This window comes from Mirounga leonina, unplaced genomic scaffold (genome assembly GCF_011800145.1).
Source record: "Mirounga leonina isolate KUSES-001 unplaced genomic scaffold, KU_Mleo_1.0 Mir_418, whole genome shotgun sequence".
NCBI classification, from domain to species: domain Eukaryota; kingdom Metazoa; phylum Chordata; class Mammalia; order Carnivora; family Phocidae; genus Mirounga; species Mirounga leonina.
In genome coordinates, this window is record NW_023270739.1 from 26,752,471 (window position 1) to 26,776,080 (window position 23,610).

The following is a 23,610-nucleotide window of genomic DNA, read 5'->3' on the forward strand; positions in this document are numbered from 1 at the left end:
CAAGAGATGATCATGGCTTAGCACTACATATAGTGTGGCAGGGAAGATGAAGAGAAGGGGATGATTTCAAGTGGAGGTAGAACCAATAGGAATGAATCTGTTGGGTTTGGATATACTATTCTTGACATTGTTGAGATGTCTGAAACATCCAAATGTATGTCACGTAGGCATTTGGACCTACTAGCCTGAAAGTAAGCTAGGCTGGGAGACTCACCTGAGGGGCTCCGGGAGATCTCCTGAGGGAAGTATAGCTCCACGATTAGATGTCTTGCAGAGGAGGGACAGTCAGTCTCCTTGCATCTCTAGGTGAGTGGTAAATGACACTACCAATGGAATAAGAGAATCAGAAGCTGCAGCCTATTTAGAAATGTTGAAATATCCAGGTGGGTAATGTTTGCTAACCGTTGGTCAAAAGGAAACCAAAGTTTTATACATTGATTTATGGCTTAACTCTTACCTAAATGTAGTATTAGAATAGGGTGTCGACAACTTTTGTCCTTTGGAAAATAGATTGCTGTTATCATGCTCTTGGCATTGATAAAGAGTTTCATCTTTTTTTAAACATGAAAGTGGCACTTAATTTTTTTAGTATCACAAAATGAGATGGATATTTTGAGACTAACGTGAGACCATGTAATATAAAGCAGGCTTCTCTGTGTGGGTATATGGTGGACTGCATTTCTGATACAGAGAATTTTGATTAATTAGCTATATAGAATAAATCCAGCTTTATTGAATTTGCATAGGTACTTGAACAAGGTTCTCTTCAGTTTCTTATCTGTAAAAGTGGAGGTGGTTTGTGAGCTTTATGTGGAGGTATTTGGTATAGTTAGTGGGCCATTAATAAATGTTAGTTTGCTATTATTTGCCACATGGTTTTAACCCAAGACCAGTTTCTCTCTGTTACTCAATGTCCCTCTATTCCAAATGCTCTCAGGATACCACATAACCAGTGAGTGCTTGGGTAGACAATTTTGGGTTACTTTTTATCTCAAATGAGATATCGGGATATATATTACATTTTATACAGCTAACCAATGTTTTCAAAATCAAATATTGATTTGTTTTTTAATGTATATGCTGTACAAAGACACAATTTTGTCTAGATAGGTCATGAAAGGTGCTTCCAGAGACATTACATTTAAACTGTATTTACAGTAGAAGTCATAAACCTTCAGCCTGCAAGGCCAGATTTAGCCTTCAGTCAAATTTTCTTTGGACCGTGTGGGTGTGGGTATGTGTGTGTAAAGCATTATGTATTGAGAGAGCATACACAAATGTAGGTTTCTGCTTTCTCTTAAAGTGGTAGGTTTTGTCAACAATGGGCATTTATTCCACCACAGTAAAAAAAAAAAAAAAAAAAAAGCTAAAGCCAAATAGCTTTTTCGTTAGGCATTAGTGTTGGGTTCAGTGTTTTTCTCATTTATGTTACCCGCATGGCCTGATAGGCATTTGCATTTGCAGCCCCTATGCTCCAGAGGAATCAATATGGATTTCCTGGTTAGAGAAGAGCAGGAAGTATTTTCTAGGCAAAGGGAATTGCCAGAAGCAGAGACACAGAAACAATATATAGATTATTCATCCATCAAGTTGTATCATAGAGAAAAATTCTAGATAAATCTAGAAATTATTTTGAGGTTCAAGTGTGATACTCTATTATACCAAGAACTTTGCGGCTTATAGTGTTAACAGTAGAGGAATCATCATGTATTTTTAAGAAAATCTATTAGAAAAATAATTCTATCAGTTTTACAGGAGGAACAAACGTAAAGACGGGATACCAGTTAGAAAGCTATTTTCAGTAGTTCAGGCAACAAGCAGGGGAGACAAGGTGCAGGGAAGGTTTGAGGTAGAATCCAAGGACTCATTGTCCTTTAAAGGTGGGTAGAGTAAGAGAGATTTGGAAGAGGTCAGATGACCCCTAGGTTTCTGTTAGGTAGATTTTAAAAAACATGGTCACCGTTTTGGACACCCAGATTCCACTGTCCCTTCTCTGATGGAATTATGAACCCAGCACTCAGAATGAGGTGGGAGAAAGATGTCGATTTGAAAATTAACTAGCACATACATGACAAAGGTACAAGAATAAGTAAAGTAATCCTTAAAACATACGGAGTGGGGGGAAAAAAGTGAGCTACCCATAACCCTAAAAAACACACCAACATTTTATTCTCCTGTTGTCTGGGCAATAAAACTGGAAAGATAGAAAGCCAACCAGAAAAGAACTGCATAATGGTTGGGGAGGGGGGCATTTTAAGAAGCCTTTGGTAAATAAATAATGCAAACAAATTAAGTAGGATCACAACTGAAAATGAAGCCTGAACTAGGACTGTGGCAGTAGAAGAGGAAAGAAGAGATTACTGGGAGTAATTCAAGAAATATTGAATATGTTGAGATGAAAGTAAAATTGTCATTATTTGTAGGACTGTGCAGTAAGGCATTATTTGTTCAGTGGGTTTTTTTTCCTTTGGAAATACTTATTTTCTTTCTTAATACGAATTTTTCTTTGTAAACCAGGTACCAGAGGCAATAAAGAAATGTCAGAGGGCTGGAATTACTGTGCGGATGGTCACTGGTGATAATATTAATACTGCTCGGGCTATTGCCACCAAATGTGGTATTTTACATCCTGGGGAAGATTTTCTGTGCCTAGAAGGTAAAGATTTCAACAGAAGAATACGAAATGAAAAAGGAGAGGTAAGGGTTTCTTTAATTTTTATATTGATGTATTTTTCATATAACATACAGAATATGCACTGTGTGTTAGGCATCACACAGGACGAAATGCAGCGTGCACCTAAGAAGCAAAAAACACTAACATTTTAGGAGGTGAAAGAGACTAGTGATAGAGATATTTCTCCTAAAGGGAGTGAGCACGTTTCTCTTTTTATGGTCCGTGTAGGCCAGTTTCAGAAGTATAATATGTATAAGCGAGTATGGGAGGAAGAGTTAGAAAAAGCTGATACAGAGCATATTTTAGGACACCTCAAACTGTGCGCTTTTTATACTATGTTAAGGAGTTTTTATTTTCATAGGCAGTGGGAAGATTTTTAAAATTTGATCTTATAATGATATGTATATATAATAGTGGTTCTCAACCTTGAGTATGCATTAGAGTGACCTAGAGAGCCTTTTAAAAATGTTGATTGCTAGGCCCCCAACCCAGAGGATTTGATAAGATGATAGGTTTGGGGCCTTGCTAAAAAATTTGCATTTCTGACAAGTTCCCTCGAGTTGCTGATGGTGCTGGTCTGTTAACCACGCTCTTTTGAGAACTGCTGATACATATGCCAGAAAGCTAATTTGGGAATTATAAAACTAGGTTTGGGTACATTTTAACTTTCACAAACATTTACAGATTGAGCAAGAGCGGATAGACAAGATTTGGCCAAAGCTTCGAGTACTTGCAAGATCATCTCCTACTGACAAACATACACTGGTTAAAGGTGAGTTGATTTTACAGTTACTTCACAATTTGTTAATACAGACATGTGTTCTGTTTCCTAAAGTGGTAATAGATGTTGAATAATAGATTGGATCTTGGATATTATCTTTTCCAATAAAATCTAAATACATTTCCTTTTGACACCTTCCGTGAACTGTGTTTATCTTCATTAAAACAGGATATTGCTCCTAGTGTAACCTTAGTTTCTGGACTTGGTCCTTGTCCAACATCTCGGCAGTTTCCATTTCTCTCTGTTTGTTTGTTTATTTTTAACCTCAAGTCTGTAAAACTGGCTGGTCAGGGTACTCTGCAGAATCACCTTGTTAATTAAAGGGGATATTTTTACAGCACAAATATTTACTTTTGTTTCAGGTATAATTGACAGCACTGTGTCCGAACAACGCCAGGTTGTAGCTGTAACTGGTGATGGTACAAATGATGGCCCAGCACTAAAGAAAGCTGATGTTGGATTTGCAATGGTAGGAACTTAACCTGTTAAATATTCAGATGTAATTTAGTGGCTGAGTTGTTTGTTACTAGATTGCTACTGACTTTATTTGAGGGAGAGCACACGAGTGGGGGAGGGGCAGAGAGAGAGGGAGAAGCGGATTCCCTGCTGAGTGTGGAGCCTGACACGGGGCTGGAGCCCAGGACCCTGAGATCATGACCTGAGTCAAAGTCCGGTGCTTAACCAACTGAACCACCCAGGTGCCCCACTATTGATTTTAAACACTGTCCTTCAAGATTTGAGTGAAAATATATGTGCCTAAATTGGTTTATAAGTCTGAGTAGTTTGTAACCACATTGATATGATGCAGTGAAATCTGGTTAGAAGATGACTCTTGAAGAACTACAACATCATACATTTACCTTGTACTCTGCAAAATATATAAATATCTCATATGATCTGAACCTTACAACAATCCTCTTAGGCAGGAGGTAGGCTTTGAACGAGAGAGAGAAAGTGTGTGTGTGTGTGTGTGTAAGTTAAAAATATAATTGAGAATCTTCGTTCAACTGAAAATGTCTGTTAAGAGTAACTGAATGTCATCATTTCATATACGATAGCTATAATCCTTTTTTGATTGGAAAAAATCTACCCCCCCAGTCTTCAATTTAGATTTTTATTATTTAAAGTGCTAGAAAATTTCAGCATTTCATTATTATATTCTTATATTCTAGCCATAGTACTGATGAAGTATTTACTATAAAATTGGTATCATGAAATACAGATGCTACATAAATGTTTAATGATTGAAATTAGGTTGTTTCATATCTCTGAATCGATTTCTTGTAGCTTTTCAGTGTTGGAATGAATCTTTGTACCTTCAGTGCCATAGAAAACTTAAGTATTCTGTTTAATTTTAACTTAAATTTTTTTTTTAAAGATTTATTTGACAGAGAGAGAGACAGCGAGAGAGGGAACACAAGCAGGGGGAGTGGCAGAGGGAGAAGCAGGCTTCCCGCAGAGCAGGGAGCCTGACTCAGGGTCCGATCTCAGGACCCTGGGATCATGACCTGAGCCGAAGGCAGATGCTTAAGACTGAGCCACCCAGGTGCCCCTTAACTTAATTTTTTGGAAATACAGGTCCATAATCACCATTCTCAAATCTAAAAATCTGAAAACTGAAATTTCTTTCCTAAATTTGCAACAGGCTCATTTGACTCCAAAACTTAATTCTGAATCAGTGTGTAACCAGTGTTTATTTGTATAATTTGTCCCCCTGATATTGTGCTGCTAAAATAGGGGCTTAGCAGAGCCATCATCATGGTGGCACCCTTTCAGGCATGAGAGGGATGGAAAGAGGAAATTATGTGGGTGAAGTGCTCTCAGCCAATAGCTGTGAGCCCATAGATCCCCACCCTACCCTATTCCAGACTCACTACGGTTAGCGGCACATTTGTCTGAACTTCTGAAAACTTGTGAAAAGTAGCTGAAGGGAGAAGGAATATTTAAGTCCTGTTCCTTTGGCTGTGGGCAAACAGGATCATTATTCACTATAGGGACACAAGATCACTGTCTGCTACTCCTGATCATTTCTTCAGGACAGCTGACCAGGAAGGCATTTACTTACAATGCATTTTTAAAAATGAAACGCTTTCTTCCCAAAACTTCAGTGTTTAAGGCAGATGCTAAGGGCTTTCAATACACACAGGTAAGTACAGTATTACAAATAGAAACACAGTACAGTGGCTGCTTTGTTTCATTTTTAAGCCCTGAAGGTTTTAGGCCCATTGTACCTCCTTTTTTTAAGGTAGCACACAAAAATCTAAATGTTTTAAAAGACAAAGAATGACTTAAATTTCAAAGCACTTTTGTTCAGTCAAGCTTGAGTTTACTTTGTGTATTTATTGTTTTCCAATTTCATATTTTAAAACTAAAAGACAAAATTATTTGGCTTGAGTTTTTAATAGATACCTACAAGAAATTGCTATTGATTAGTCCTTGTTAAATTTGTCTCTTATTTGCTGGCAGAAATAGCATTTTAGAATACTATCTATATATTCTTTCTCTCTATATATGTGTGTGTGTGTGTGTGTGTTCTTTATATGTGTGTGTATATTTACACTCTATATTTAGAAAAGTCAACATTAAAATTTTCAACAATAAAATAAGATTTACAAAAGGACTCTAAGCACATTATTAGCTTGTGAAGAGGTCTGGCTTTATCTCTATATAGCCACTCTCCATAGATTCCTTTCGATTGCAAGCCTCCATTTAAAATATGATTATATTGTTTTATTATATTACATTATTCTTACCAAAATTGAGCAAAGCATAACATACAGATATTTCTGTCTTCAAAGCCTGAATGCCATGATGGGTTTCTATACAACTAAATACATCTTTGGTAACAAAATCTTCCCTAAAGTAATTAAAATACTGTCTTTTTAAACTTTGGATTAACAAAGGATTTGTTTGTTTATTCTCCAAACATTAAGAAAAGCTGCTTTCAATATTCTGGTCTAGAAACACTAGAAGTGAGTAGTTACCTCCTAAAGGTTCAGCACACAGGGAAATAAGTCAGAGCATAGTGGCAGCCAGTGAAGGACTAAACACAACACAAGGTGTGCATCCAGGCAGAAGACTCTGCCTGGAGAGACTGGGAAAGGTTTTCTGAAAGAAGTGCCATTTGAGTTGAGGGACAGAGAAGAGGAGGTGGAGAAGTACAGTGCAGGGACCCTCGTGAGCTGTAAGAAGTTGAACTTGTCTAGAAGAGGGTGTGCTCTTGGAGGAGAATGGGCTATGAAGCAGGAGGACTGACAGGCGGCACCTGCAAAGGGCCTTGAATACTGAGATAAGGAATTTGTTCTTTTCATCCAGTAGATCAGCCCTTCCCAAGCAGACCAATGAGTGAAAGAAGTTTGGAGATTCACAAAGCAAGACAGCATGCGACTCAGAGAGGCTCATAAAAAAGCTGTTTAACTTTTTCTGATGGAAGTTCCCCAAACTTTCTTGACAGTGGAACTCATTTTTATTTGGACATCTCAAAATTACTTTTTAAATTTTGAAGGATTTTGAACAAGGGAGTGATTAGATTTGCATTTGAAAAAGACAGGGAATGATTAGAGGCAGGAAAACCTGTGAGGCTTAGATGTGTTAAATATGTTGCACATTAAAAGTAAAATATTCTGATTAGAAGCTAGAGGCTAAAATTTTAAGATTGTTCCCTCATTGAATATTTTTGAGAAAAACTTGATTTGAACTTTGTTTTTGTGTTTATCAAAACAGTAAATGCATTTAAAAAGTCAGGTCATTTTATAAGACTTACTACCTAAGTCCTGTGCCACAAATTACTTCTTCCAGCTCATTTTTTTGACAAAAGGAAACCAGCTATTTTAGCTGTTTGTTTCCCTTAATTGTTTGCCTCTGTATGTCTAAATGACATGATGGTGCTTTTTTTTTTTTTAAAGGTTTTATTTATTTATTTGAGACAGAGAGAATGAGAGAGAGAGAGCACATGAGGGGGGGAGGGTCAGAGGCAGAAGCAGGCTCCCTGCCGAGCAGGGAGCCCGATGTGGGACTCGATCCAGGGACTCCAGGATCATGACCTGAGCCGAAGGCAGTCGCTTAACCAACTGAGCCACCCAGGCGCCCTGCTTTTTTATTTGTTAACTATAAAGCACTTGCTACTGACTTCTCGCTGAGGAAGATTAGGATTTTTACGGGCACACCAGGCACACACCACTGTCATCTCCATAATGCATACTGCACACAACCTGTCCTGTCATTCTCCCCCGGAATTAGATCATAATTTCGGATAGACCAGTATACAGTCCTTACGGTGACTGTAAAAGCCGTTCTAAGCTGAGCTGTGTAGTCTACCATCATGAGTCTTACTTCCTTGAACAACTTTTTGTATTCCCTATAAATTGTCTTTTTCATTCACTTTTTAAATCTATTTTTTTCAATGTGTTCACTTTTGTGCTTAGTTTTTCTAGGTACTTAACACAAATTCATCACCAAATTCTCCATTCTTTACATCCGAATCACCTGGCACTTTTACATTTTTACCTTAGAAATACCTCTTTCAGACCTTCCAACAAGCTTGAGTGTGGACTCTGCCAGGCCTGCTACCCAGCTGTCTGTTGTTCTCCATACCTGAGGATTTCCCGTTCCTCTCTCATGTCGGACCTGGTATTTCCTGGACTCGATGTCATCGTCTGTTTTGATGTATTCCTTCATGGAGTAATGCTATCTTCTCCAATAGCTTTCTGAGAAAAAAAGTTCATGAGAGTTAAACTTTTTCATAACTTTTATGACTGAAATCTCCACCCTCTTCTGACTCTTGATTCTTAACCTGACATATAAAAGTCTCATTTGAAAATCAATTTTTCACTGAGAATTTTGAGTTCATTCCTCCATTATTGTTAGGTATCATTCTGAATTTTGAACCTTGTGTGTGTGTGTCTGTTTTTTTTCCCCCCTTCCTAGAGATATATATGTCTTTCCTTAATTTCCAGTCTTCTGAAATGTAATGATGTTTTGTCATAGAACAACTCTCTACTATGAAATAAACTCATATTCTTCAATTTTGTGAAATTTTTTTATACTAGTCTTATTTCATCTCCACCATTTCTTCTTTTGTAACACCCACCCCCCATCCCAGTTCTTGAACTGCTTGGACTTACTGTCCTTCCTCTTTTTTTCCAATTTACCATACCTTTGTCATCTTGCTTTATTTTCAGGGACGTTTCCTCAGTTTCTGTTTTGTTTTTTTTTAAATTTCTGTGATCATATATTTAATTTCCAAGAGTTATTTTTGGATCTCTGACTTTTTTGTTCTTGTTTTAGCATTTTATTCATGTTTCATTGATGTACCTTTTACCGCTCTAAGGATTTGACTTTTTAGAATAGGCTTTCGTCTGCAGAGTTTGTGTCTCCATTTGCCTTTTGGTTTAGTCTTTCCTCAGATGTCAGGTGATTGATTCTTGGTTGTCTCTGCATATTTACTGGTGGAAAGCTGGAAAGCCTTGGGCCTGTGGGTGGGATTTGTCAACCAGAAGCTTCTCGGTAAAGTGATTTGGCTTGGCTATTTCACTTCCTTAGTGTACCTTGAATTGTAGTATTTTCAGGTCTTTTCTCTTCAGATGATCAGATTTCCCAGAAAAGAATCTTCAAATGTGCTACCTAGAGGGCACTCCTGAATACTGGTGTTCTGGGAAACAAGTAGAGAAAAGAAGGTGGTGGTCTCAATGCTCATTAAGCAGAGTTACCCTTAACCCCCTTTTTTTTTTTTTTAAGATTTTATTTATTTATTTGACAGAGAGAGACACAGCGAGAGAGGGAACACAAGCAGGGGGAGTGGGAGAGGGAGAAGCAGGCTCCCCACAGAGCAGGGAGCCCAATGTGGGACTCGATCCCAGGACCCTGGGATCATGACCTGAGCTGAAGGCAGTCGCTTAACCAACTGAGCCACCCAGGCGCCCCCCCTTAACCCCTTTTTTTCAGTGTAGCACCCCTACACTCAGCAGTGCTTGGAATCCCCCAGTTTGGACCCTCTTTGTCATACCCACTCTGATAAGTTAGCAGGCAGTCTTCTGCCAGGTCAGAGGGCATGGCAAATTGCCACTTGGCTGCATGGACTTGGGAAGGGGCCTTGAGGATCTAGCTGTCTTTTCTTTTAATTTTGTTGTTAACCTACAACACCCGTACAGAAAAGTGCCTATGTCATAAATGATTGAATTGATTATCACAAGTGAGCAGACCTGTTCTTTGTAAGGCAAGAAATAGATTATTACCTATACCCACAGATGCTTCAGTCACATTGTCTTCTAATCATTGCCCTGTCTCTCTGTAAAGATAACCAGTATTCTGAAGATTACTTCTGTCTGTTTCCAAACTGTGAACCTAAGAATCTTATATATTTTGAGTCCACCATCCTTCATTCATCATTATGCTTTTGAGATTCATCTGTGTTGTTGTATATCGCTGTAGTTCACTCATTTTTATTAATCTACAATTTATTAATCCATCCCATTCTACTCTTGGTGGACATAGTTGTTTTTAGTTTGGACCTTCTAGGTACTTCTTTAGTGTCTCTAGTAGACTTTCAAGAAATCCTTGTTTTCATTCACATCTTTACCCCTCCTTCCAGTGCTACCTGGTGCTGCCAAGTACTGAGCCTTATGTAGGAGAGTCTGTTGTGCAAAAAAACTTAATTCTCTGCTTTCCCTCCTGTTGGCTTAGGATTCAGCTCTCTGCGGTCTGCCAGCCTACTTGCTGTTTGGTTATCTCCTCTCCAGCCTCTTAAGATTTCCTTACAGTATCTCCTTTCCCATTAACTTTGATTCTGTGAGTTTTTATTTTAATATATCTTTTTGTGTAACTTTTGGGGAGGAACTTGGGTTATGCCTCTGTGCATTCCTCCTTTTTTTTTAAATCCAATTTGAACTTTATTTTCAATACCTTATTCTTTGATTTTTGCTTAGGTGGAATCTGAGAGAGATTGTAGAATAACTATTACCTTCTTTTATAGTACATTTAAGTCATTAGTCATTCAGTATAATGGTAAATTTTGGTTTGTCGTAGACTACCCTTTCGGATACTTGAAAGTTATATTTTAAACGTTTAGTCTAATTCACAGAAATTTTTGTATTAGGGTATCGCTGGAACTGACGTAGCTAAAGAAGCATCTGACATCATTCTCACAGATGACAACTTCACAAGCATTGTTAAAGCAGTTATGTGGGGACGAAATGTCTATGACAGCATCTCCAAATTTCTTCAGTTCCAGCTCACTGTTAATGTGGTAGCAGTGATAGTTGCTTTCACGGGCGCCTGTATTACTCAAGTAGGTCCACAGTTTTGTTTTTTTTATTAAAACGTGTTTGTTTTAAAGCAGAAATGTGTGTCTAATCTACCATTTTAAAGTACTTAAATATTTGAATAACCTGAAGCTTAATATTGTAGGTTAATTAATATGAAAATGTAATCCTGTTCTGTTCTTTGAGTTTTTAAATACAAAAGGCTTCCTGAGAATTGCTGAGTCCCTGAATAGTTGTGAATGTCTATTAGGAAACCTATCTTTTCTAGGATTCACCGCTTAAGGCTGTGCAGATGCTGTGGGTAAACCTCATAATGGATACGCTCGCTTCCCTGGCTCTGGCAACTGAACCCCCCACTGAATCTCTCTTGCTTCGGAAGCCTTATGGTAGAAATAAGCCTCTCATCTCACGCACGATGATGAAGAATATTTTGGGTCATGCATTCTATCAACTTGTAGTAGTCTTTACACTCTTATTTGCTGGTAAGAATTCAATGCCTGATACAGCTTCGGTTGTTTTTGTTCCAAGCTAATATCCCAGATGTTTTAATGTTGCCAATTCTTCAAGAACATAAGTTGGTCTGTTTCTCACTGCCCATTTGTCTTTACTTTCTTCTCTTTGTCAGTGGATGTTGCTAGGGAAGCACTGTGATAGATAGTGGGAGGAAGTAAAAAGAGTCCTGATTTTTTTTGTCCTGGCTCTGCCACTAAATTAGATACCATAATTTGGGGGCTTCAGTGTCCGCATCTATAAACAAGAGAGTTGTACTAGATAACCCCAGGTTTCTTCCAACTTTTCCTATGCTGTCAGTCGAGATCAAATAAAGGTCTGGCTGGGTTGTATTACTGCACACTTTTCTTGAAATGTTATTTTGTATGATAATTACAAAGTAGTAATTTTTCATTCTTTCAGGAGAAAAGTTTTTTGATATTGATAGTGGAAGAAATGCACCTTTGCATGCTCCTCCTTCGGAACATTATACTATTGTTTTTAATACCTTTGTGCTGATGCAACTTTTCAACGAAATAAATGCCCGGAAAATTCACGGTGAAAGAAATGTGTTCGAAGGAATCTTTAATAATGCCATCTTCTGCACAATTGTTTTAGGCACTTTTGTGGTACAGGTGGGTAATTGGAAAAGATAGTTTCAAATTTGATGATCATGTGGGAGATATTAGATAAACAGTTACCTTGTTCCAGAAATTGTTTGACTGCTGCATGTGTGGGACTTCTATGTATTACCTTAATGACACCTAAAGAAAGAGTTTTAAATACCACATGTCAAGTGAAAATACACTCTATCCTGAAATTCCACATACGAGCAGAGTATATTAAGCTAATACTATTTTAATTGCACTACTGATTCTGTGGTTGTGATACTTTACACATAAGCTGATACCAGTTGTTCATTCTATATCATTATCAAAACTATTATAATTTTAATGTTATTTAAGGTAAATCTTACTGTTTAGCAGTTTCTAGTCTAGCTAGAGTGATCACTTAATGGCTTCGAGCAATTGGTAGTAATTGTATGTCTACGGTTAAGTTTATTAAATAATAGTACTTGAAATGAATATTCTAAAGTGCATGTGATTCTGAATGCTGCTTCCTGAGTTGGTACATGCCAGTTTTTGATTTTGTAATACAGTTGACTCTTGAATAACACAGGGGATAGGGGCATCAACCCTTACACTCTCCCCACCCCAACTCACCCCTGCACAGTCGAAAATCTGAGTATAACTTTTGAACTCCCCCAAAACTCTTAATAGTCTACTCTAGACCAGAAGCCTTACCAATAACATAAATAGTCCACACATATTTTGCAAGTTATATATATAATTCTTAGAATAATGTAAGCTAGAGAAAAAGTGTTACTAAGAAATCATAAGGAGAAAATGCATTTACAGTACTGTACTGTGTTTACTGGAAAAAATGTATAAGTGGACTTGTGCAAATCGTGGTGTTCAAGAGTCACCTGTCTCGTCAAAACAAGATTAAACAGTTTTTTCAACAAAGGAATCAGACAGTGATGGGGTTTGGTTCAAAATGAAGACTGAAGAATTTTAAACAATTTATTCAGCCATAGCTTGTGTACTCTAGGTACAAAAACCCTAGACTTAATTGTTTCTGTAATAATTGTTTGTTTCAGTTTTCAATTTCCATAAACTTCAGGAGAAATGTTGCTTACCTCCAACGAGTATTTTCTGGAAGTATTTTATTCAGGTTTATAAAAAAGCATCATTCATGACATGTTAAAATTTTAGCTTTTACTTGCTATAAAATTGGATTTATTTTATCTTTTTAATATATGAGGACTGCAGAAAACTGAACTGCCTCTCTGTCAAGCAAATCTGGTAACTTTGTTCCCAGCAAAGATTGATACACCCAAAGCAGTTTAATGGGAGGTACCATTCTTCAGTGCCTTGTAAATAAGCCAGTACTACTCAAAGTGTGGTCTGTGGACCAGCTACTGGTCCATTTATTACAAGTCCACGGTGAGATAAGGAACATGTGTCAGAATATAGATCAACAGCTTCATTAATCACACTGTGTTTCAGGGGAGGGTTTTTTGTATTGTTGCTGGAGTGTTGTGTTTTTAGTAGTAGCCGGAGTGATACTGCTATGCAAAACATGCATCGATTTATACTCTAGTGCCTATTCCTTATCTTCTTATCATGGAGCAGCGCTTTGAATGGCACTTTTTTAGACAGTTTCAGCTGGGTAGGAAAACATGGCCCTTGATTTACACCTATCTCATTCTGTAGGTTTCTAAAACGGTCTAGCCAAAGTATTGATTGTAGAGCAGAGGTACCTGAAGGGAGGGCTTCACATTATAAATTGTATTAAATTCAATTTCTGTCTCTTTCATTCACTAGCTGATTTTTCTTCTTACCTCTTTTTGGTTTTTTTGGACAGATCATGAAGTATATAATAATCCTTAATTCTTTGTAAATATTTTACCTCTCTTCTACTTGGTAGCAGTTAACACAGAATCGGTGTTTTCAAAATAATGTTTCATGAAACATTGGTTCCTTCAGTTGCTCTTACATCCTCAGATAAGTATAGGAAATACTGCCTATGTTACTGCCTCTTGGAGTTTCTTAAAGCAACATAACATTATAGTTACAAGTATAAATTTAGGAGTCAGTCAGTCATCATGGGGTCAGATCATTGTGTGACTCTGACAAGCTGCAATTTCTTCATCTGTGAAATGGGGATGATAATATGAGGTCACATCACAGAATTACTGAAGCATTAAGACAGACCATGCACGTGAAACTCTGAGCTTACTCCCTGAAAGGGAAATACTCAGATGCTGGCTGCTTTTTTTTTTTCTTTTCTTTTTTCTTTTTTTTTTAATTAACAGCTCAAAGGCTTTGGGAAACCCTACAGTTAAGAAACTTGTTGGACTCTGTTTAATACAGCTACTTCTAAATTTTAGAAGATAGCACCTAATTCAGGGCTCCATCAGCACACGTTTTGGAAATGCATCTGTGCCCAGTTACACAATTCTGTAGTATCATGTTGATCTAAGGTATATATTAAAGAGTATGTGGAAACTTAGTCTCTTGTTCTTAGAGGTAAATGCCACACGTTATTAGACAGTTTTATTCCTTACAACTCTAAAATGCAAGATGATTTTTTCTTAGAAAACTGAATCACTCCAATCATATTAATCATGGATTATTTGCCTAGCATCTTAATGTATGCCTTTCACGTCCTTATTATACCAAAAGATAAAGTTTAAATTAATAAAAAAAAAAAAAAAGGAAAACACTCACAGAAATAAACGTTTGAGCTTTCATGCTTGTGTTCTTGGTTTACCAAAGAAAATTATTTTAGTTCGATATCTATTAAAATCAAAGCAAGACTGCCAGATCAGTTATAATTGACTGGTTGGGTTACTGAAAAAACAGTTGGAACTCCATCTGTACAAGTGTACAAATAATCTTGACTTTGAAGAACAGTGGAAATGACAAATATATATCACTTGAATTTGAAATCTAGTACATCTACAAAGAACGGAGTTCATACCTTAAGAAGTTTTAAAATGTTAATACCAAATTGATTCTCTTCAACTTCAATATTAAGCAGCTACTGACTGCCATATCAAAGAGAAGTCTGTCAGACCCACAAGAAGGTGAATATTGATATTTAATTCTTAATATTCTTATGTACAGTTTTAGGTCCTTGAAAGTAAGGAGAGAAGCATAAGCACTATATTAAGGATTTTATCTATGCCGGTCATTGGACTTCTTTCTATTTATAGGGGAGAGCAAATTTCTGAGGGTGTACCACCTAAGTAAGCACCATATCTCATAGAATTTTGCACATTCTTGTCCTCTCTTACCATTCATATTTGTCCTGACATCTAAATGTGAACTAAGAATGAACAGCTGTGTAGGAGGAAAACAAGAAAGATTGAATATTATGTTCACTTTTCGTAATATATGGTATTTTCCACAAAAATACACATCTTTCGTGGAAAGGCATAAATTATTCAGAGAATTATACTAAATACAAGGGACTATAGTTACTTGGATCATATTGGAAACAATGTAAAGTTATCTTCCTGATCAGGAGATTTTTTGTTGTTGTTTGTTTTTACTGAACATAATTTAAACATGAAATATATATGCATTTTAAATTTTGAGCAGAGATTTCAATTTATTTTCATTTGTCTTATTTTCAGCTGTGACTATGATAATACACGTCACCATCAGGATAATCGTTATTCAGCTTGAGTTTTAAAGGATACAGATTTGGGTAATTTTTGAAGTGTATGAAATGTAAAGTTTAAAAGATTTAAATAAATTTACTCTTGATTATTCCTCCAGATAATAATTGTGCAGTTTGGTGGAAAACCTTTCAGTTGTTCAGAACTTTCAATAGAACAGTGGCTATGGTCAATATTCCTAGGAATGGGAACGTTACTCTGGGGCCAGGTAAAAAGCTCATCATTTTTTGTTCAAATCTAAAGTGATTTTTTTTTTTAACTTTCCAGTGTGTGTTTTCCTTAATCAGTTCTGTTACTTAATTCTAAGTGGTTGCCGTTCTGGGTCAAGAAAGGGCATTCAGGGATATGGGGTTTTTTTAAATGTAGTATTTGTTCTTGTGTTATTGTTTGTGATGGTTATGCCTATGTAATAAAACACTTGAAAATTTCTTACATAGTTTTTTAATTTGTTTTTTAGAACAAGCTTTACAACAGTTACTAAGAGGATGCATTTTTAACTGGTTAAGACGCTGGTATCTGTGTCTTTTGCCCTGTGACCTGTTTTAGCATTTTCAGAGTAAATATTTTTACAAAAATACTACAATATTATATACTTCAGATGTTTCATCATTTTATTATCTAATTTAATCCAAAATACAGCTAAGGAAAAAAAGCTCAAGTTTCAGTTCACTTAGAGAATGTTTCCATAAAAAATAGTGGTAGCTGGATAAATGGGCCACAAAATGACATTTTCAGTTCTTTGGATTGATTGGCTTTAACAATATATGTATAAAATACAATGCCTGAAAATGAGATATACTTCATGTTTGGCATAGGCAGCTGACTTACGAAGGCATGTCATTAGTTTAAAAAGGTAACTGGTGACGGTTGTGTGCACTGTTCACTTTAAGTCCGTTAACATTACTGAAAAAGTAACTGATAGTCTGTACTAATCATAAATGAAAGTTAACATATGTTATGATGTACAACCAGTGTGAGCTAATGTACTGTCGTTCTACAAGTCAGTCTAAGTGAATGTTCGTCCAGGTTTTACTGAAACTTAACTCAGTCTTTATGTGCCTTTATCTTACCTTTTTCTTTTTCTTTTTTTTTTTTTAAGATTTTATTTATTTATTTGAGAGAGCGAGTGAGAGAGAGAAAGAGCACAAGAGGGGGGAGCGGGAGAGGGAGAAGCAGACTCCCTGCTGAGCAGGGAGCCTGATGCGGGACTCGATCCCGGGACTCCAGGATCATGACCTGAGCTGAAGGCAGTCGCTTAACCAACTGAGCCACCCAGGCGCCCTATCTTACCTTTTTCTTAATTGTGTTTCTAGGTTCTGAGGTTTCTCTTCTTACTCCTGTTGCATGATTCATTAATAGAGATCTTCTTTTAAGTATTAGGATCTGTACTCGGGCCACCTTTCTTCATTGATTACCATTCTAGTTATTTCATAATGTTCCCTCATAGGCAAAACAGAACCCCACAACCTCCCAGACCATCTGGCTAATTTCAGGAAGAGGAAATTCAGAACAGCCAGCATACCCAACGGGGATCAGCTCCTGGCTTTGGTTGACGTTGTCTATTGATTTTACGTGTGTCCTGGTAGAAGGAGCACTGATTCTGGTTGTCAGGAGACCTGTTCCACCTCTGTGAAATGCGGTGGTTGGACTAGAAGGTCTTTAAGCAGTTCTCATTCTGTGTGCTTGTTTCCTCCTGATGAGCCTGACTTCCTGAAGGAATGGCTATTAACACTTAACAGTTTGATACATATTTATTACTATTTGTTGTCCTCTCTGTGTTTCCTGGGGCATCTGTTCCTGTTTGGTGTCATGATCAATCAGTATTAACCCAGTTTTAAAGAGTTTCATTTTGTAAAAACAAATACATTTAATAAGCAGAAAAACTATTTTCAGTTTAAGCTTGACGATTTTTTGGATTTTGGTATGTTTTTTCTCATTGAACTCTTTCAGCACTAATGAAAAATGAACTTGCTTTGCATCCAAAAAGGCCGCCTGCCATTTTTTGTTTTATTTTAAATAAATATAATTAATGTGAGTTTAAGTTAATATATATATCAGAGCATATTTGTGTACTTTACTGTCTTGAATGTCTTACTTAAAATATGAAAGCTGTAATCAGGTTATTTCCCCTCAGGAAAACGTTTTACCATTCAAACTGAAATCTTTTCTGTAGTTGAGAAAAGAACCTATTTTGTTGTTGTTGCTCTGAGAAAGCAAGCTTGACGGACAGGATCTCATTGCCTCGTTGGTGACAATACTTGGCCACACTTGAGACTTCTTACGCCTTTTGTATTACGGTTGATTGGTTTAATTTTATTCGGTTTTGATTTATTTCTAAGTTCTTTCCCCTGTGTTGTAGCTTATTTCAACAATTCCAACTAGCCGTTTAAAGTTCCTAAAAGAAGCTGGTCATGGAACACAAAAGGAAGAAATCCCGGAGGAGGAGCTTGCGGAGGACGTGGAAGAGATTGACCATGCTGAAAGGGAGCTACGGCGCGGCCAGATCTTGTGGTTTAGAGGCCTGAACAGAATCCAGACGCAGGTATGGGCCTGGCAGAGAGGTACGAGCGGCTGGCGGTGGGCACTGGGCACAGCGGTGGGAGCACGGGGGCCCAGGGCTCTGGGACCTGGGGAGGAGGTCTGAATGCGCTCCTTAACTTCCTTTCTAGCCTTCCCAACCCACAAAACTTACTCTTTTTGAAAAATAATACTGGTGCCTGGAATGAGTGAAAGTTTTTAACTGATGGTGAAGGAATGTGTCTATATGCCCCTCAGCTCCTTTTTTCCTAGCTTCCCCCCGCCCAACCTTCATCTCAAAATGCTACTCTTGCCTATTTATCTGCTCTATAAAAAGTGCCTTTTTCTTTACTTTTTATATGTTGATAGATGGGATGGTCCTTTCTCTTGTTCTCTCTCTCTCTTGCTGAGCAAGCTGTCACAATCTCTGATTCCTTGCAGATGGATGTAGTGAATGCTTTCCAGAGTGGAAGTTCCATTCAGGGGGCTCTAAGGCGGCAACCCTCCATCGCCAGCCAGCATCATGATGTAACAAATATTTCTACCCCTACACATGTAGTGTTTTCCTCTTCTACTGCTTCTACTACTGTGGGGTGTGAGTGTGTGTTCCTAAGTGCATGAAATTAACATTTCCTACTTCACACACCTAACGGTTCTCATTTTCTCCTTAATGTTTAAATTCATCGTTCGGGCTTTTCATAAAGCTTTCTTTTCGTAAAGTGGATTGAGACCTCAAAGTGTTGTCGTTGTTGTTTTATTTCTTAGAGGGCTAGATAACAGGTGAAACAATTGCAACCAAAGATGAGATAGGAAATCCGTGAGCTCGTCTCTGTGCTAACTCTGATAGTTAATACGGGGAATAAAATGGTAGCTTAGAATTTGTGAAACTACTATAAATTTTTGAGTATATGCCTTTCAACACGTTCATCCTGCATGGTTTCCAAAAGCATGTGATTTGAGAAACTGATCTAACAGAACCAAGAAATTACATTTTTAAAGCTAAAAATGAATCTAACATTTTGACTTTTTTATCTCGCTCAGTTGACAAAGTTTTTTCAAGTTGGTACCCTGAAGAAAAGATCTCAGTATATAGCCAGTTATTTGCCTTCTTAGCCTAGATTTTGTGGCCTTGCTTTGAATTTATTTATTTATTTACTTATTTATTTTTGAGAAGGGGTCCCTGTGTAAGCTTCAAAGTTCTGTGGTATTTATGTGTTTTTTTTTCATTTATATAATCAATTTAAAAGTGCATCCTCGATAAGAAATGTTCAATTAAGTTTTCCAAGGAAGTAGGGAAAGTGTACCATTGATTAATTCTTAAACCATTACATGTCATAATTTCTGTTAATTGACTAGAATAATACATCTTCTTTCAGGTTTTTAGTAAATGGCAAATTCCCCCAAAGCCTTTTAACCTCTTGTCGTCCTTACTGTGCATTACAGTCTTGATTTCATGGTAGATTCTCAGAATATTGGAGGCAGTAAAGATAAAAACCCACCCCATCCCCAAAATCAGCTGGAATACCTATGCTTAATCTTGTATTTGGGCAGAGACCCATCTTTTCCATTTGGTCCGCTGCCAGTTAAGGACTAGGAAACAAGAGAAAGCTGGAGAGGGGATGAACTGAAGAAGAAAACAATGCTATTTTAAGGAGGACAGTTTACTCAGTGCCTGTTTTGTTCACTGTTTGCTTAAGTAATTTTCATTTGTCATTTTTGACAGTGTTGTAGAACAGGCAGAACAGGAACCACTATCCCATTTTGCAGGTGTGAAAACTGGAAGTTTAAATGACTTGTCCATGGCTAATAAGCAGAGGTAGCATGATGTGTGGCAAAGAATAAACAAGTACTCCAAGGACAAAACAACTCTGTTAGACAGGATGTTACATTTACATACATGGACAGATAGGAAACTTTCTTTTAAAAATTACCCTGGTTCTGCACCTTACCCAAATGAAACGGTGTTCTATAAATTGCCTGGCATTATGCCTAGGACAGCTAATGTCCCAGTTACATCCCTCCCTCCCTGTATCTATGGATTTCGCATCATTCCTGGCTCTTGAGGGCTTATTACCACTCATCCTTTCATCTCCTGCTACTGATTAATGTTTCTTTGGTTGTGATCTGTAAACACTTGGCTTCCGAAGGCCTACCGTATGCCAAGGCCATGCTAGGAGGTCCAGACTTGGCAGTCTAGTATAGGAACAAAAACGTAGTTGCGAATTTCTACGTGGTAATGAAACATGGAATATTACAACAGAATCTGTCACCCACTCTGGGAAGTCAGGAAAAATTACCCAAAGGAAGTAACTCCCAAGCTGACCTTTGGTAGACATGTACCAGTTGAGGAAAGCAGGCCTCAGTGACAGGCACTAAAACTAATAAAATGTCAGGTGTTGGTGAGACTGGAGTGGACGGTAGGGGCAGGAGTCTCTGTATATCCTAAAAGAAGGATGCAAAATGGAACTTTACCCTGGAAGACTCCCTCAGAATTTTATATTTGAAAAATTTCAAACCGACAGACAAGTGGAAAGATTAATACATGAATACCCTTCACGTGGATTTACCACTGCTTAATAGTTTATGATGTCTGCTTTATCTGTTTATATATATGTTTATATTAGTATATACATTTTTTCTGTACCATTTGAAAGTGACAAAGATGCTGACATTTCATCTCTTAATACTTCAGCATGTACCTCCTAAAAATAAGTCTCCTCTATAATCATACTGTATTATCCAAGAAGTTTAACATTGATCTCATTCTATGGTCTACAATCCCTATTTGGATTTCTCCAGTTGCCCCCAAAATGTCCTATATTATAGCATTTTTGACCCATTTTCTCTACATTTATTTATTTATTTATGTTATGACATTGACTTTTTTTTTTTTTTAAAGAAACCAGGCCAGTTGTCTCATCCTACATTATGGATCTAATTGTTTCCTTATGATTAGCTTCATGTTAAACTTTCTAGACAGATTTATCTCGTGGGTGGTATGTGTATTCATTTTTATTTCAGCAAAATTTTGAATAATTGACTCTTCATTTGGAGGTTGTCACATGACCTTAGGTATGCTGTCTTTACTCTGTTTCTGTATAATTGTGTTCCAGACTTTACATTAAATCTCAGACCCACTGAAGGCCCCTCCTGACTCAGAATCTGCAGTTTAACAAGATCCCCAGGTGCTTTGCATGCACATTAAAGTGTGACAAGCCCTGGCATGACATTGATACTTGTGAACTAACACTGTTTTAGGTTTGTACATGTATTAACTCACTAATGAATGTCCCATAACAACCCTGTAAGGTAGGTACCACTGTTATTTCCCATTTTATAGTTGAGGAAATTGATTTGCGTAGGAACGGTTCCTCAGCTAGCAGGTGACAGAGCTGGAATTCACACCCAGACCTTTAACCTCTGTCTTCTTCGCTTTACCATGCTATACTCTTACAGAGCTAAGTGAGCAAGAAGTAAAGCAGCCTACAGCAGACAGGGCTTGGTAAATGCCGGAAGACAGCTTTGAGGAGAGAGATTTTAATCTGTTTTAATCAGAACTGAGCATATGTTGTTGCAAATGGCAGAATTCCCTTCTTCTTAAGGCTGAACAATATTTCCTGTATGTGGGGACACCTGGATGACTCAGTCGGTTAAGTGTCTGCCTTCGGCTCAGGTGGTGATCCCAAGGTCCTGGGATCGATCCCCGCATCGGGCTTTCTCAGCAGGGAGCCTGCTTCTCCCTGTGTGCTGCTCCGCCTGCTTGTGCTTTCTCTCTGACAAATGAAAATCTTTAAAAAAAAAAATTCCTTGTATGTATATATGCCACATTTTCTTTATCTGTTCATTTGTCAGTGGACACTTAATGTTGTCTCCCTATCTTGGCTATTTATAATGCTGCAAGGAATAAAGGAGTACAGGTATATTTTAGGGGCACCTGGGTGTCTCAGTCATTAAATGTCTGCCTTCGGCTTAGGTCATGATCCCGGGGTCCCGGGATCGAGCCCCGCATCGGGCTCTCTGCTCCTCGGGAAGCCTGCTTCTCCCTCTCCCACTCCCCCTGCTTGTGTTCTCTCTCTCTCCCTGTGTCTCTGTCAAATAAATAAATAAAATCTTAAAAAAAAAAAATCCTGATTTTAATCCTCTGGGTAAATTCCCAGAAGTGGGAGTCTTAAAATAGTCAAACTCCTAGAAATGGAGAGTAGAATGGTGGTTAGGGATAGAGAGAAATGGGGAAATGTTTATGAGGGGGTGCAAAGTTTCAGTTAATGCAAGACCAGTAAGTTCTGGAGATGTAATGTATAGCATGGTGACTTTAGGTAACAATACTGTACTTACATACCTGAAATTTGCTAAGAGGGTAGAATCCTAATTATTCTTACCCCCCCACACACACACACACGGTGACAATGTGTAGTGATGGATTATGTTAATCAGCTCAACTGTCATGATTATTTCAGTGTGTATATGTATATCAAATCATCAACTTGTACATCTTAGATATATACAATTAAAGAAAAAAGGTGGGCATAAATAAATGTTACCTTTTTAAAAAATGTATTGAAATGTCCATTTGAAGAAATTTGTTAATTTTTCCATCATCATTGTCTTATGAGATGATTTTGATGACTGTTTTTCTGGAATGTCAGTATTCGTGATTTCTCTTAACATTTATGATAAATGATGCCTTCATTACTAAACAGTATTCATTAGAATCAATGCAAAAGCAAACCTGTGTTTGAATTGATATTGAGTAGATGCTCAACTATTTGGATTTTGTCCCTTTTTTTGTTTTGAAAGTCTGTATGACACTGGGTTAATAAGACCTAATGTCAATGTGTGCAGCAGTGTTTTTGCGTTAATTACCCATTAACCTCTTTGCATCTATACAGCAGACTTCTGTATGGGGAGGGGGCGAGTGGTTGGGCTATATGTTTAAGGGCAGAAATACCAAAAAACCTTGTGTTTTTGTGAAATTGTTGACAGAAGAATCCCAGAGGGTTTGGGTTTTTTGTTTTAAGCCTGTTCTTCCCAGTGAACTGTAGTATATAAAGTGATTTAAGTTTTAATATTTGTAGAGAAAAACACTAATGCTTTATAGACAAATGGCATATACTCAAATATTTATAGCTGTTTAATGGCATTTTATAGATATTTGGGTTTTGTCTTTTTTTATTTTTTAAGGGAATAGTGGGGTAGATGTGAGTTCATTGTGGCATTCAGCTTATATTTGCTTGGCTTTTTCATAGTTGGTGACACCCTAATTCCTAGCATGATAAATAGTAACCCTTTGTGCTTGACTTTGTTTAACTTACTTGAATTGTTTTCAAAAATTACTTTTTTTTTTTTTAATTTTAAAAATCAGCTAAAGCTTGTGTATGATCAAGTTTTTGTTTTGTTTGTTTGTGTTTGTTTCCTTAGGGAAAAAAGTCCTATAAAATGGCTATTAAATTTTTAGCCAGTGACAATGAGATTTTCTCAGTATTACTTTGAATTCTGTAACTTTTAATTCTTAGAATATGTGGTTTTGTTGTTCTGTAGTGTCCTACTAAAATATTCATTTTTTTTACAGTGTATTGCAAGTTCCACTGCATTACATGCAAATATGATTCACTCATACCTAGCTGTTTGTGGATTCAAACTC

The 23,610-nt window shown here is 37.2% G+C and overlaps 1 protein-coding gene across 7 annotated transcripts in view; it reads left to right on the forward strand.

The window, feature by feature from the left end:
- Positions 1-23,610, forward strand: part of ATP2B1 (ATPase plasma membrane Ca2+ transporting 1) — a 126,355-nt gene that overhangs the window by 99,396 nt on the left and 3,349 nt on the right. For 2 of the 7 annotated variants that reach the window (XM_034987859.1, XM_034987860.1), the window contains exons 13-21: positions 2,518-2,697; positions 3,359-3,446; positions 3,818-3,924; positions 10,549-10,740; positions 10,983-11,196; positions 11,627-11,838; positions 15,553-15,660; positions 17,812-17,994; positions 18,411-18,497. In XM_034987859.1, the coding sequence (XP_034843750.1) occupies positions 2,518-2,697; positions 3,359-3,446; positions 3,818-3,924; positions 10,549-10,740; positions 10,983-11,196; positions 11,627-11,838; positions 15,553-15,660; positions 17,812-17,994; positions 18,411-18,497 (1,371 nt within the window). Of the gene's footprint in view, positions 1-2,517; positions 2,698-3,358; positions 3,447-3,817; positions 3,925-10,548; positions 10,741-10,982; positions 11,197-11,626; positions 11,839-15,407; positions 15,661-17,811; positions 17,995-18,410; positions 18,525-21,082; positions 21,155-23,610 lie in introns of those variants that run through there. The other 5 variants (XM_034987861.1, XM_034987862.1, XR_004676128.1 and 2 more) reach the window with 4 other exon arrangements.